At 41.3% G+C, this 16,736-nt stretch overlaps 1 protein-coding gene across 1 annotated transcript in view; it reads right to left on the bottom strand.

Annotated features, from left to right (window-relative positions):
- tank (EI24 domain-containing protein tank) overlaps positions 1-16,736 on the bottom strand; it is a 543,339-nt gene that overhangs the window by 336,946 nt on the left and 189,657 nt on the right. Inside the window, exon 3 of the mRNA XM_068378643.1 lies at positions 12,293-12,539. Within this exon, the coding sequence (XP_068234744.1) occupies positions 12,293-12,539 (247 nt within the window). The remainder of the gene's footprint in view (positions 1-12,292; positions 12,540-16,736) is intronic.

Genomic DNA, 16,736 nt, shown 5'->3' with positions numbered 1-16,736 from the left:
AATCTCATGGAGAGGAGTTATTTGCTGGGGACTTGATACAACTGGAGAAGCAGATCATAGAGGAAGAAAAAGAAACCCCCACCCCAGAGCCTAAGGCTTTCACAAGGCAGGGCTTGTCAAAAGGTCTTGCTGAGATACAACAAGCAATGGCAACTTTCGAGGCTCAGGATCCTAACATGGACAGGTTCACTAGGGTTTCCAGAGGCATCATGGACTTACTGCAGTGTTACAAGGAGATCTTGGATGAGAAGAAGATCCTGTCTGTCCAGTCTAACCTGGAGCGGTATTTTAAGAAAGTAGAGAGACCTGCACCCTCTACATCAGCTGCCTCTAATACTCCAGATTTGCCAGCAACAGAGCCTCTACTGTCTACCTCAGCTGCCTCTATTGTTACAGAGCCTATAACTATCAGCCTAAACTGCCTCTATTGCTACAGAGCCTCCATCATCAACCTAATCTGCCTCTATTGCGTCTCCAGCTTCTCCACCACCTCCTGTAGGTTCTGCTTCACCTCCAGACTCACCTGCCCCAGTTTCTCCAGCATCTTCTGCAACTTCCTCTCCACAATAAAGCTGTCTCTCCATCCCTTGCAACATCTCTTCTAGTGTGCAAGCCAACCATAAGAATAAGGTAAGGAATTGTTCTCGTTTTTTATTAATATTTACTTTAATTCATGTGGTAAGGAATTTTCTTTTTTCTAATACTGTTTTTATGTCATTTGATACATTTTATTAAAGTACAATACTTTACAGTACAATACAGTACAGTACGTATAGAGTAATCTATTTATGGTGTTCCGACTTACACTGAAATTCAGGTTACACTGGGTCTTAAGAACGAATCAACGTTGTAAGTCGAGGACCCCCTATATGTATGTATGTATGTATGTATATATGTATGTATGTATGTATGTATGTATGTATGTATGTATGTATGTATGTATGTATATATATATATATATATATATATATATATATATATATATATATATATATATATATATATATATATATATTATATATATATATATATATATATCCACTGGAAAAGAGAGAGAGAGAGAGAGAGAGAGAGAGAGAGAGAGAGAGAGAGAGAGTGTGTGTGTGTTAGTTACAAGGATTTTGGATGTCTCAAAGACTTTTCAGTCCATCAGCAGACTCCATTTGCTCGTTAGTAAAGCAATTTAGTTTAAGCCTTTAGAGAGTTTATATGATCTTGTCTAACTTATTCTTGAACTCCTTTACCGTGTTACTGTTTACTACATTGGCTAGAAGTCTATTTCAAGTATTTGTTATTTTGTATGTAAAAAAAATTGCCTGATTAAGTGGTGTTGTATCTTTTACATTCCAGTTGGTATCCATTACCTCTGTACTGATTTGTGCAAAGCGTGAATAGATTGTTGTAATCTATATCTGTTACTCCTTTGAGAATTTTGAATGCCTCTATTAACTGTCCCCTTAATCTTCGAGTTTACAGATCAAACAAGTTCAAACATTCTATCCTCTGTCAATATCAAAATTGCCTTAGTGTTAGAACTAGTTTGGTGGCCCTAGCTTGTACTGCTTCCAGTCTATCTTTATCTTTTTGAATACTTGGAGCCCAGAACTGGATTCCAAATTCTATATGGGGTCTCACTAGTAATGTGTACAGCTGTAGTATGGTGTTTTTGTTTCTGTATTTGAATTGTCTCTTTATGTAACATATTAGTTTTTATGCTTTCTTTTCAGTTTTTATGTTATGTTTGGTGAACTTCAAATCAAGATCTTCCTCCTGGTCCACACTTTCTATTCCATTACCCAGTAGTGAGTAATCTAATTGTGGGTTACTATAACCTATGTGCATGACTTTACATTTCCCACAGTTGAAAGGCATTTGCCATTTTCTGAACAATTCTAGCTACATTAAATCCTCTCTTAAGGCTTCTACGTCTTCTGAGTTTGTAGCATTTATGCCTAGTTTAGTATTGTTGGCAAATTTAACTATTTTTCTAGTTAATCCTAAATCTATATCGCTGATGTAGCTCGGAAATGGCAATGGGCCAAGCACGGACCCTTGAGGTACTCCACTTGTAACAACTGCCAACTCTGAAGCTTCTCCATTGATTACAACTTTGTATTCTGTTTGTTAGCCAATCTTTGATCCATTCAGCTGGCTCGTCAATGATGGTTAGTGCTCTAATATTGACCATTAATTTTTTATGAGGAACTTTGTCAAAAACCTTTTGAAAGTCAAGGTATATAGTGTCTATTGCCGTGCTTTTGTCAAAAATGCTAAACATGTGGAAAAATTCCAAAAGACTTGTCACACTTTATCTCTTTTGTTTAAAACCATGTTGGCCGTCTATAAGAAGATTGTTTTTCTCTCTATGTTCTACTATTGAACCTACTATATTTGATTAAAAATTTTTGCAAGGCACTGAAGTTAGACACACAAGTCTGTAGTTGCCAGGTTCTTCCTTTGGTGCCTTTTTGTAGACTGGAGGAACATGCCTAGTTTCCATCCTTTTGGTGCCTTTTTTAAATTGGCTCTCTTTCGGAACACTTTGTAAAAGTATGAGTTATCTCTTCTAGTTCCATAATCTTTCTTGGATGAATATCATCTAGACCTGGTGCCTTAAACTTACCGAGTCGTCTTATTTTCTTTTTGACATCATTCATTGTAAAGGTAATTCTATTTAATGCTTGTGGCCCTTCATAATTGATAGCTGGTTCGGGGAAGGTCGTTGATTTTTCCCTAGTGATCAGTTGTGAAATATGCTTTCATCAGCTTGGCTTTTACCAAATCATTTGTTATAAGAATGCCCTCCCAGTCACTTAATGGGCTGTATTTGATTGGTTTTCTACCATTTTCGTATGCAAAAAATTCTGTTAGGTTTTCTTTACTAGCTGACGCCACTCTTTTTTTCTCTTCATTGGTCTTGGCCTTTTTAACTAGTTTATCTACTTTTCGGCTTAACTTCTTGTACTCGGAAATTTCAGGAATTGAAGGCTGTGGACCCATTGATTTATGTTTCCTGTTTCTACTTCTTATGGCATTGGCTATTTCTCTGTTCAATCACTTAGGTTGTGGAGTTCCATTAGGTAAAATCTTTCTATGAGGTATACATTTAGCCCTTGTTCTTTATATATTTCTACAAAATAGTCCCATGGTGTATCTATGTTCTTTGTTTTGCTGTATTCTAAAATGATATTTTGATTATAAAATAAATTTTTGAATATACTTACCCGGTGAATATATAATAGCTGACGTCTCCGAGGGCTCGACAGATTCCAAAAACTCGCGAGCGATCGCCGTGAAGGTTGCGGGTGTGACCACCAGCGCCGACTATCGGCCAGATACCGCATATACTTGTAAACATCTCCAGTTCTTCTCAGTCCCCTAGGTCTCTATCGGGGAGGAAGGGAGGGCCTTTAATTTATATATTCACCGGGTAAGTATATTCAAAAATTTATTTTATAATCAAAATATCATTTTTAAATATTAAACTTAGCCGGTGAATATATAATAGCTGATTCACACCCATGGTGGTGGGTAGAGACCAGTATTAATACAATAAAGGTGTATATGCTCAAGAGTTTTTGACAATTATTCAAAAAACAGACTTAAGTATAGGTACCTGGTAAGGAAGCAGACTCTGATTATTACTCTGCCTCATTAGTCCGCTATCCTCAAGAAGCCCAGCGATCCTCTTAGGATGCCGAAAGACTCCCAGGATCTGCTATAACCAGGGTGAACACCCCTATAACAGGACCTCATCAATACCCTTAATCTGGGCGCTCTCAAGAAACAATATTTTGACCACCCGCCAAATCAAAAAGATTGCGAAAGACTTCTTAGTCTCCCGTACAACCCAAAATAAGATTAAAAATTTCAAGCGTAGATTAAAAGGATATTGGGATTAAGGGAATGTAGTGGTAGAGCCTTCACCCACTACTGCACTCGCTGCTACGAATGGTCCCAGTGTGTAGCAGTCCTCATAAAGAGTCTGGACATCTTTCAAGTAATATAAAGCGAAAACCGACTTGCCTCTCCAAAAGGTCGCGTCCATAATACTTTTAATGGGTCTATTTTGCTTAAACGCTACAGAAGTTGCTATCGCTCTAACTTCATCAGCCTTGACTTTAAGTAAATTATGATCCTTCTCACTTAACCCTTTTACCCCCAGGCTCTTTGGAAATTTCCAACCCTTAACCCCCAAGGGGTTATTTTTTCCCCAGCACATTTTGCAGTATATTTCTTTTAAATTGCTCTAACAGCCTTAATTTTTGTCATAGAGATGTCGGGTTGGTCTCATTCTCTTGGAAAATGCCTGAATTTTCTCAAAAAATTATCAAAAATATGAAAAAATAATTTTTTATAGCATTTTTTTTGCAAGGACGTACCGGTACGTCCATGGGGGTGAAGGGATGGGTTTTGTGAAACGTACCAGTACGTCCCTTGGGGGTAAAAGGGTTAATTGAGAGTGTGCCTCCCGAATCAAAAGTCTAATAAAATAAGACCACGCATTCTTAGACATAGGCAAAGAGGGCTTTTTAACGGAGCACCATAAAGCCTCTGAACAACCTCGTCGCGGTTTAGTTCTGGATAAACAAAAATTAAGAGCTCTAACGGGGCACAGCACTCTTTCAACTTCATTCCCCACAATCTCAGAAAGACTGGGGATTTCAAATGATTTAGGCCAAGGACGAGACGGAAGTTCATTCTTGGCCAAAAAAACCAAGTTGAAGAGCGCATACTGCTTTATTAGCGGAGAAACCGATGTTCTTGCTAAAAGCATGTATCTCACTAACCCTTTTAGCCGAAGCCAAGCTCACCCAAAAAAAAGTGTCTTGAGGGTAAGATCCTTCAGGGAGGCTGAATTTAATGGTTCAAACCTGTCTGACATAAGGAACTGTAGGACCACGTCCAAGTTCCAAGCAGGAGTCAAAATATGACGCTCCTTGGAAGTCTCGAAAGACTTAAGCAGGTCTTGGAGATCTTTGTTATTAGAAAGATCCAAACCCTTATGCCTGAAAACAGAAGCTACCATGCTTCTGTAGCCTTTAATGGTGGATGCAGAGAGGGAGCGACCGTTTCTCAGATAAGGCAGAAAATTCACAATCTGCGCTACAGAGGCACTTGGAAGAGGAAATAGAGGAGGACTTGCACCAGTCTCTAAATACCTCCCATTTCGACTGATAGATCCTGATGGTAGAGGATCTTCTAGCCCTCGCGATCGCTCTAGCTGCCTCCTTCGAAAACCCTCGAGCTCAAGAGTCTTTCGATAGTCTGAAGGCAGTTAGACGAAGCGTGGGGAGGCTTTGATAAAATCTCTTTACGTGAGGCTGTCGCAAGAGATCCATCCGTAACGGCAGACTTCTTGGAACGTCTACCAGCCATAGAAGTACCTCTGTGAACCACTCTCTCGCGGGCCAGAGTGGAGCAACCAATGTCAACCTGGTCCCTTCGTGAGAGGTGACCTTCTGCAGCACCTTGTTTAGGATCTTGAAAGGTGGAAAGGCATAAACGTCCAGGTGAGACCAGTCCAGCAGGAAAGCGTCTATGTGGGCTGCCTCTGGATCTGGAACTGGAAAGCAGTAAGTCGAGAGCCTCTTTGTCAGAGAAGTCGCAAAAAGATCTATGGTGGGTTGACCCCATGTCATCCATAGCTTCTTGCACACAGTCTTATGCAACGTCCACTCCATGGAGATGACTTGTCCTCTTCTGCTGAGGCAGTCCGCCAAGACATTCATTTTTCCTTGCACAAATCTCGCAAAAGGAGAGATGTTACTTGCCTTAAATGGAGTTCCTTCTGATCCGTGGATCAAAGACCCGAGCATTCCAGACTGTCCAGTGGAGCTCCCTAACCCAAATCCGATGCATCTGAATACAACACATGGTTTGGGTTCTTGATCGCAAGAGAAAGACCTTCTCAAAGTCTGATGTTGCTGTCCCACCAAGTCAGACATGTCTAGACTGAGTTGGAGATTGGGAAAGAGAAACTCTCTAAGCCCTTCTCCTTGTTCCAATGGTTTAGGTGAAATTGGAGAGGGCATAGGTTGAGTCTCCCCAGAGAGATAAACTACTCCAGCGATGAAAGAGTTCCCACGAGGCTAGTTCAAACTCTTACAGAGCAACTGTTTTTCTCTTGCAAGTGAAGGACTTTTAACAGAGCTTGTTCCATTCTTGTGGGAGACGAAAAGGCCCGAAAAATCAGACACTGTATCTCCATTCCCAAATAAAGAATAGTCTGGGATGGGGTACTGTAAGTTACGACTTCTCTACGTTCACTATGAGACCTAGCTCCTTGGTTAGGTCTAATGTCCATTAGAGGCTCTCCAGACAGCGATATAATGACGACGCCCTGATTAGCCAGTCGTCAAAATAAAGGGAGGCTCTGAATCCTCAAAAAATGTAGAAGGCTTGCTACATTTTGCAAGGGCCTTGTAAAAACAAGAGGAGCAGGAATGAGGCCGAAGTACAGTGCTCGACATTGGTACATTACTTTCCCGTCCACAAACCTCAGATGTTGTTGAAAGTTTGGATGAATCGGGATGTGGAAGTATGCATCCTGAAGGTCGAGAGAGACCATCCAGTCGCCTTCCCTTACTGCTGCCAAGACAGATTTGGTAGACTTCATCGTGAAGTTTGTCTTGACAATGAACACATTGAGCGCACTTACATCTTAAGTACTCCTGCAGTGAACGTGGCTGCCAGATCATTGGAGCCATCCCTGATAGCCTTGTTCCTGCAGTGAACGTGGCTGTCAGATCATTGGAGCCATCCCTGATAGCCTTGTTCATGCATGACATAATTGTACAGCAATACATTGACAGCTGGAGAGACCTTCTTACTTAAGGCTCCCAGGGACCAATCCAACAAATAAAAACTTCAAACGCTCGAAAAACTCCTAACAGGAGATGGTCTAGCTCTGAAGCCGACCATAAAATCTTGGAGCGTCTCATGGCCAGGCGACGGGGAGAGTCTATGAGGCTTGAGAAGTCTCCCTGGGCAGAGGCAGGAACTCCCAAGCCGAGAACTTCTCCCGTGTCATACCAGACGCTCGCTCTAGAAGCCAGTTTAAAAGGAGGGAAAGCAAAGGCTGTCTCCCCCAAACTCCTCCTGGTGATCAACCAGTCGCCTAGCAAACGTAAAGCTCTCTTAGAAGAGCGAGAGAGCACTAGCTTAGAAAACGACGGCTTCGAAGTAGCTAGGCCTAGCGTAAACTCTGACGAAGGCAAACGAGGAGCAGCAGTTACAAAATGGTCTGGAAAAAGATCCATAAAAATCAGCATGATTTTTTTAAAGTCCATAGAGGGCTGAGCAGCTTTAGGCTCCTCTCCGTCTGAAAAAGTCCCCAAAGGAATATCAGTAGGAGGAGGATCAGCAACTTCCTCATCTGAAGGAACCTCGTCTGACAATTGCCGAGTCTCATGAAAAGGAGAGACCTGCCGCGGCGGCAACGCTTGACAGGCAATGTCAACAAGCAAAGGAGCAGCAGTAGCAGTAGAGGAAGCGACGTCACGCCGCTGCTGAAAGGACTGAAATCCTTGTGACTGACCAACAACAACAACTGAAGTTGATTGACGCTCGACGTCACGTCGGAACTGCCTTGACTGCATAGACTGAGCAGGCAAAACAACCTTCGACTGCAGTGATTGACGCTCAACGTCAAGTCGAGGCAACTGAGCCGGTCGGCGAACGTCAGGTCGGGGCTGCGGCGGCAGCGGCTGAACGTCAACACGAGACTGCGGCAGCGGCTGAACGTCAACACGAGACTGCGGCAGCGGCTGAAAGGCAACACGAGACTGCAGCGAGGGAGGATCCATGTCACGTGACTGACGTGAAAAACTACTGACATCACGTTTCAAAGTACAAGAAAACGTCAGCACTAACGTCAAACGGACGAGTAAAGTCTCGTTTGGGCGGCTGACGGCCAGAGTCTCGTTTAGCGTAACGGCGACTCGAAAGCGAAGGTTCATCGTGAACCTGCTCAACGTCATACTTCTCCATAAGGGAGGCAAGCTTAGTCTGCATGTCCTGCAGGACAACCCATTTAGGATCAACGGGAGTCGGAACGGGCCGAGATGACGGTAACGTCTGTGTTGGCAAAACATTGCCTTTACCGCGACCCTCGGACCCCGTGTTACGCTTGCGTTTAATAGGCGAACAGTCTTCCGACGACTGCAAAGGGTCAGAGCTGTCCCAATGGCTACAGCCAGGACCTGTCCTGAAGGGACTGACTTTCGCTTCAAGGGTCTAGAAACCTTGTGCAAAAGTTTCTTTTGCGAAAAGTCTTCGGATGACGAGGAGAACACAGTCTCACCCGTCTTATGGTAAGGGCGATCTTGACGAGAAACGTCCGATACCAAAGAGGGAACGTCTGTACGTTGGTTAAAGCCTCTCGTCCCCTTAAGTCCTACGACATTACTTCTCCCTGGTGCAGGGGAGCCTGAAAGAGGTCTCGGACTAGGGGAGCGACAAGCACGAACAAACGAACCCTCCGCAACACAGAACATGTTTTTTTTGCACTTACTTCACTGATATCGTATTTTTCAATAATTTCACATTAGGCATGAATAAAACTGATTTCTACCTGAAGCACGCAATTCTCCCTTACATCAAAAGGTTATAATTGCGAAATGAGTCGTATAATGTAAGCACATTAGTACAAAATGAAACACACATGCAAAAATCAATAAACATATTATTATTATTATTATTATTATTATTATTACTATCCAAGCTACAACCCTAGTTGGAAAAGCAAGATGCTATAAGCCCAGGGGCTCCAACAGGGAAAAATAGCCCAGTGAGGAAAGGAAATAAGGAAATAAATAAATGAAGAGAACAAATTAACAATAAATCATTCTAAAATAAGAAACAACGTCAAAACAGACATGTCATATAATAAATTATCAACAACATCAAAAACAAATATGTCATAAATAAACTATAAAAAGACTATGTCCGCCTGGTCAACAAAAAAGCATTTGCTCCAACTTTGAACTTTTGAAGTTCTACTGATTCAACCACCCGATTAGGAAGATCATTCCACAACTTGGTCACAGCTGGAATAAAACTTCTAGAGTACTGCGTAGTATTGAGCCTCGTGATGGAGAAGGCCTGGCTATTAGAATTAACTGCCTGCCTAGTATTACGAACAGGATAGTATTGTCCAGGGAGATCTGAATGTAAAGGATGGTCAGAGTTGTGAAAAATCTTATGCAACATGCATAATGAACTAATTGAACGACGGTGCCAGAGATTAATATCTAGATCATATATATCGAATAAAACGGAAATATATAAAGTTAAAAAGGATCAGTGACTGGGGAGGAGACTAAACACTAGTTCACTAAAGACTACGTTTTCAATCTCTCACCGAACAGTGCCTTGGGATGAGAATAAAAACTAAAAACGTTTTATCCTCTCTCCCCGTACAGAGACTTAGGACGAGAGTAAAAAAAACTGAATCGAGAACAACGTTACTCGCTCCCAAACTCCTTGTACAGAGACTTGGGACGAGAATAAAGATCGGATCATTCTCTCTTTCTCTCTCTCTCTCCGTCTCTCTCTCTCTCTCGTCACACACAAGAGAATTGCCCACTCACCCTTCGTCAATAAACAGGTTATTTGACCAAAGGAAAAAACTGAAAGGACTAAGAATTTGAAAATTAACAAGTTCCTTTAAATTAGTATCTAAAACACTTCAGTTTGAAAGAAGAATGAACAAAACGTCAAAATCGATTTACTCTTTCTGCAAAGTGAAACCGTGATTCTCTCTTTCTCTATCGTAACGATAGAGCGCAAACTGCGTAGCATAAATAAACCAAACGTTAGTTCATCTTTGAAAAAAAACAGCACGAAGACTATTCAAAGAATATATTTCTTAAAATATTTTCTAAAAAATATTCATTTCATAACTCTTACAGAGCAATTTATTTAAACTTGACAAAAATAAAAGTTGAATGGGCTCAACGTTGTTTAACTTCGTTTTCCAAGTTAGGACCGCCTACAAGGAATAGGTAAAGGCCGCATATAAACAAAACAAAATTTATCTTGATGTTTAGTATAAATGGAAAGCTAATCGAAGAGGCTTAATAAAGGCGGGTGAGATATAAAATATATAGAGGAAAATCTATAAATATCAACAATAATTTATAACGTGATAAAATAATTACTAAAAGCCTTAAACACACTTCCGTACACTGAGGGAAGGGTCGGCCATCTTTACTCTATGGAAAAACCAGAGATAAAAAAAAAAAGCAAGGGCAAAACACTTTTCCTCTCCTTTCAAAAGCATTTCTTTTGAAGATAGTATTGAATAATCCAACACGGCGAAAGCAATAAAACCAAAACCAATTACTTCACCAATTCGGTAGAAAACTCGAGGTCATAAAGCGAGTGGAACCAACTTGTCGATAAGACCGACAGAGAAGAACTGGAGATGTTTACAAGTATATGCGGTATCTGGCCGATAGTCGGCGCTGGTGGTCACACCCGCAACCTTCACGGCGATCGCTCGCGAGTTTTTGGAATCTGTCGAGCCGTCGGAGACGTCAGCTATTATATATTCACCGGCTAAGTTTAATATTTAAAATTCTGGGTGTATTCCTTCTGTTTTATCTCGTTACCACGTCTTTAGTCTAGCTTTTTTTATAATTTTCATTTCTTTTAGATGAGGAATATTTACCTGAAACCCATTGAGAGAGAGAGAGAGAGAGAGAGAGAGAGAGAGAGAGAGAGAGAGAGAGAGAGAGAGAGAGAGAGAGATCACATCTTCCGATAACTCTCTCTCTCTTACCGTAAAGACTTGTGCTCTGGGAGGGATTTTTTTTTTTATAAACAAAGACTACGCTCCCCTAATATGTGAACAAAGGCTACCAAACGCATTAATGCAAACATAGCTATCCCAGGCACTAAGGATTTTTGTTAAGAAAACATACCCATCTTGGTTTTAGAGGGAAGTCAGTACTTAAACGGTGGAATAAGCCACCTATTCTAGACTCCTAACTGCCTCATGCATGTTCAAAGTCTAGAAAGGACATTCACCAGCTCAGAAGAGAGTTCAGGTGTAAGCAAGCACAAAGGTGAGCTAAGCAATCGCCTTGAGCATATGCTGTTGAATGCTGAGAAAAGCTCTGCGATTACCTCGAGTGAAAGGCGAGAGACCACTTGCTTTAATCATGTCTTTCTGGCCGACAAAAGGACATGCCCCAGAGTAGTATGAACCTAGTTCGTACTCAACCCATCCGGGAAAAGTAGGCTTACTGTTTGCATTCTAAACTAACAGGTAGAGCAGGCTCAGTTGTGAGAGAGCAAGCACAAGCTATGGGGATTGAACTGAGTGTGTTAGCTTATGACACTGCGCTCTCAACCCAGCCAGGTCAGCTGATAAGCGATTGCACATGGAGCGCCCCACCAGATATTTTGAGCAATAAGTACTTACTGAGCATAAGCATTTTGAGAGATTACTTGCTCCAAGCAACTCACAGGATAAATTAAGTCTTTCACCTCTAGTGCCATGCCGAGAGAGCTTGCCGAAATCTTCAGGGACTCTGAAAAGCTAGAGCACTCTGGAGTCAGTATGTGTAGGGGCTTTTGAGTCAACTGGTGAGACAGACTCAAGTGAAAGGCTAACTTCCACCTGAGTGTGTGCTGAGAACGTTGAGCGGCAGCTTGTTAAGCAAAGCTCTCAAATTGCTAAAAGTTATTTAAAGATGGGATCGCGAAGCAACTGGCTTCCAATAACTATATAGAAACAGACTTACCACACAGAGGAGTCTGATCCTAAGATTTCATGAAAGTTCAACTCCAATGAGGCAAGGATGAGCTTGTACCCTTGGCCAACCTAGGAAATTAAAGGGAACGTGAAAGCATAAGTACAATATCCCCAAGATACTAGAGTGTCATGAAAGGAACAGAAACCAAGAGTGAAGCTTGGATTTGTTGTTTCCAGCCAGCAGGGACAGAGGTCTGTCTTCACCGACTGCTGAAATCAAAGTGGGACTTGCAGTAAGTAAGTGGGAGGGCAGTGCTTTCCCACTACCGACTGGTAACAACCTATATGGTTGTTGACACCTTGCTAAAAGTTTTAATAATAATGTTCCAGCTTTACTGAAGTCATACTCCTACGTAAAAAAATAAAAATAAATGAGGGTTATTCATGTAGGAATAAAGGAATTTTTGTCATTCTACTTCCAACAATACTGAAGATAATTTTTTCCTGTATGTGTATTTCTTAACATTCCCACTTTCAAATTCATATTTAAAATTTCATACCAGAAGACTATATAGTGCTATCACTCACCTGAAACCAGAAGACATTGATTACTTTTGATAGAAGAAAAAGTGGAATGACCCAGATCAGTTCAAATATATAGGACATTGTTGGTTGAACATAGACCCATATTGTTCCTGCACTCTCACCCATGAAAAAACTTAAACACTGTTTTAACACGGGCTGAAAGACATAATTAAACAGAAATAAACTGAGTCCGAAAACTATTCCGTTAAGTACACAGCACTGGAAAACTCGATGAGTCACTCTAGGATCCCTGAAAAGAAGAAAATAAAATATCAAATCTGTCGACATGAAATAATTTGTATTAGTATCTAAATACTATAAAATTTTAGTACTGTAATGGCAAATCCCTTTCGATATGCATTTTACAAATGTGACACCTATTGTCATTCTACACAGGGAAAGCCAGGCAATGGCTACTGATGATTATGCAGGTAAAACTATAAGCTTTCCTAAATCCCCATCCCTTGCTTACAAGAATGGTAAGAATGCAGACATTACTAGAAAATATCGAGATATAGTGGTTCTTGAACTTCCATCCTACAGATTACTAGGTAGAGATGTTTTCCATAGACTACCACATTAGAGCAACATATTGTACATAAATAATCCTTAGCAACTCACTAACCTTAACTAGGAAAAAAATTGCAAATTTTAGAATTTGTATTTTTCCTAGCTATATAAACCCGAATCATTTAATATGGCTAAACTCTGGTGCATAAGCTAGTACGGCCGATGAAGAATCATTGTGGATCTGGCAATTAACATGGCATACCCTACTCGCCCTTATGTCAGGTTAACAGACTGTGGCTTAACTCCGGGCCTCACTCTAACTTCAGCTGGGGTTTGCGGGGTAGATGCGGCGGAAAGTACTGTAAAACTTAAGGGGGTCGGCCGGTAACGCCTAATGCCGTTTTTTAAGGACAGGACTTTGACATTCATACCACTTAATAAGGTGACTTAGAACATCTCCAAATGGCATATGATTTTTGCCTCTGACCTTCAGTTTTGTGACGCAAGGCCGATTTATCCTGAAAATGAGTGTTTTTCAAATTCTATCTCCTCCCCTGATAATCAATATTAAGACTTGGGATTACCACCTGTAGTTAAAACTCACCTTACAAGTTCCCTCTGTGGTAGTAATGGACGACCTTCGAGTTGCAACTCACCAACCAATGAGGACAATAGCAGGAAAGGTCCCACACCAAGAATTCATAACCTCAAAACCCCGGGTCAATCACCCTACCTGGACAACAGCTACCTGACAACTCCTAAAGGTGTGAATGATCTGTCTCCCTTGTCACTACGGCATTGTTTTTCTGACAACTCCTACAGGTGTAAACGATCTAACTACCTCATAACTGTGGCAGTGTTTTCCAAGGTGAATTACAAACAAAAATCGTTAAATACAATAATCACACAACACGCCCACCTGATCTTAAGATCAACACGCATCATACATACACAGACACACACACGCATACACACAGCACAAGACTTAATCAGAAACATAATCAGCCATCCATAAAGGAGGTTTTCTATTCCTCTTTGGATGCTGATTCTCTCCCGTTTCTCTTTGAACACTTACTTGTGGTTCCAATGATTCTTCAGAGACTGAATCATCACTTGACATTTCACTTGAGCCATCAGATAGGGAAGCTGGAACTATAACTGGTCGCACATCCAACACATGCCTTGGCATTCCATCAACAGAAATGTTGTTCGAAGAGTTCACGAGTGACAATCCCTTTACGCCATTGAGTAGTACAATGGGCGTTTGGGGGCTTCACCCACACCTCCTCTCCCATCTTAATTAAAAGGGGCTTGTCTTGGCTGGTATCTGTTCCATTGGGGACTACTGAAGGATACCTCCACTCATATCTGTATACCGAAAATTGTGGAACAGACGATTCATCTTGTATAGATCTTGGTGTGCTGTTGTACCAAAATACTGCTTCTATAGGACTAATTTCTCCTCTCTGTGCAATAGCCTTGATGGTCCTATGATGTCTTTCAACTATTCCATTTCCTCCTGGTCGATAAGCAGCCCGAAACACCCTAACAGTGTTCCAAGGAGACAACATATCTCCTAAACACTGCAACCTAAACGCTGTACTATTATCCAGTAATAGTTCATCAACTGGCCCTCTTTCCAAAAAGATGCTATTCAACTCAGCAGATATTTCTTGAGCAGCTTCTCTCTTTAGCTGCCTCCATATTGCAAAATGACCTGGACCACAATCCACCACTGATAAATAGGGTACCTGTCTGTAATGAGTAACATCAATAGCTAGGCGCTGCCAGTTTCTTTCAACACATAATTCGCCTCCTTTGTGCATCACAGGCGCAGGATCAATGGACTGACAACGATCACAACACTGAACTTCCTTCTTCACACATTCTCTGGAAACTTGAGGATCCAACTTTTTAACTAAATAGTGTGTTCTGTCAATTTCTATATGGTGTTTATTATGCAACTCTGTTATATCAACTACAGCACCTGCACAGAGACGTGCATGTTCAACTTCACTGCTCACCAACCAATTCTTCTTGACTCTTGTCAAAATATCTGCTTTATTCTTCTCTGAAGGCAACATCTGAACAACGATATTCAAACCAAACTCGGTAGTAAATTCCTTCAATATACCCAAGCGTCTTTGAATTATCATCTCAGCAGCTCCTTTCGTGTGGACACGCTTCTCAGCACTAACTATAAATTTCAACCATGCCCCCACGGTTGCAGAGTCAGTCCTCACCTCTATCGACTCTAAACCCCTTCTAATGGCTAAATTTACTCCTTTCAAAACAGCTTCTAGTTCGGCAATATTGATGTGGTTGAAATCGGCCTTTTTTCCTAAGCCAAGCAGCATCCTCAGCAATCATGCCATTTATCTCCAAAACTACACCCATAGCAATTTTGCTGGCATCACACCACACAACACCATGCTTTACACTCGGGACACACCAGTTTCCTTTCACAGGATCATCTAACTCTACTCTCTCAATTACTTCTTTAATCATCATCATGGACTGTTCACCAACAGGATCCTCCCAACATGCTCCTGAGGCTCTTCTCTTAATGTAGCTACATGCAACTCAACCATCCAGCTATGTGATAATGACCCACTAATGTACCACAAACTGAAAACAATTCCATCCTTTTAAGAATATCTACAACTTCAGGCACCTTATTACCTCTCTGGAACATCAACTCTCCTCCAACTCTTTGCAGTGGCAATCCTAAAGCAGCACCTCCATTGAGAGACTCAGGGGACTTTGTTATCAACCCAAAGGTATTCAAACGTCTAATCACCTCATCAGCAGAAGCTATCGATTCGTTCACAAGAATGTCATCTATATATGAACTGGTTGCTCTCTCTATTTTTTCATCCTTACTTAATTCAGTCTTTAGTATCCTTAACATAATCCGTGGTGCAGAGTTCAACCCGAATGCCAATCTTGTAAGGCAAAAAGTCTGTCCCTTATAGTTCACTAGTTGATATGGCCACAATTTTTGTCAATGCTCAACTGTAAGTAGGGCGACTTCAAATCCACAACACACACATTCTCACCTGTCTGTCGCCATTTTCGTAGTGTTTCACAGCATACATCAGTCACATCATCACCAGTGTGACACTTGATATTCACATTAAGTTCCCGAAAATCAAGCCCTGGTCTCACCTTATTCTTTGTTGGCTGTTCCACTGCCATTAGAGGAATGATACCAACGTCAACCTTTTCTTTCCATGGAACTAAAATACTTTCGGCAATCCACCTGTCCACTTCCTTCTCAAATTCTTCCTTCTTCCAACCATCAAGTTTTTTATCATAACAGCTTACTTTATTCTTCAATGTCACAGTTTCATTATTTTCCCAAAACCACCTGAGTGTCCATCTCTGTCCATCAATCCTAGCATGAAAGTCTGGATCTTCAATTACAACTGTTGTACTATTTTCACCCTTTTCACCACCAAGTCTATGCTTAATTTCTTGACCAAAAGCACCAAAACATACCTTTCCTTGGGTCACTGTGACACCTCCAAATTGGTCAATAACATCAACTCCTAACACCACATCAATGCCATTAACCAGTTGATTCGACACTACAGCCCTCACTGTCACACATTTACCATTCATACCCAGCTCCACACAATCTGCAACTTTACACTTAATATGACTCCCATCAAAAGCACTGATGTACACTTCTCCTTTACAGCGAGGCACAAATCTAGAATGGACCACAGACGTAGAGCAGCCTGTATCTACAAGACCTTTTGCAATCCAAACATCAATTACAGGCAATGTATCAAAGTGCACCTTTTTATCACCAAAAGGGTGGCTATAGGCGCAGTAGTCACCCCTTACTCGTTTTCCGCAACCTGCTCTTGACAACCACTGGCCATATGACCAATTTTATTACACCTAAAACACCTCACCTGTGTCTCTTTAC

This window comes from Palaemon carinicauda, chromosome 8 (assembly GCF_036898095.1).
Source record: "Palaemon carinicauda isolate YSFRI2023 chromosome 8, ASM3689809v2, whole genome shotgun sequence".
Taxonomy (NCBI): domain Eukaryota; kingdom Metazoa; phylum Arthropoda; class Malacostraca; order Decapoda; family Palaemonidae; genus Palaemon; species Palaemon carinicauda.
This window is presented reverse-complemented; position numbering and strand designations above follow the sequence as displayed.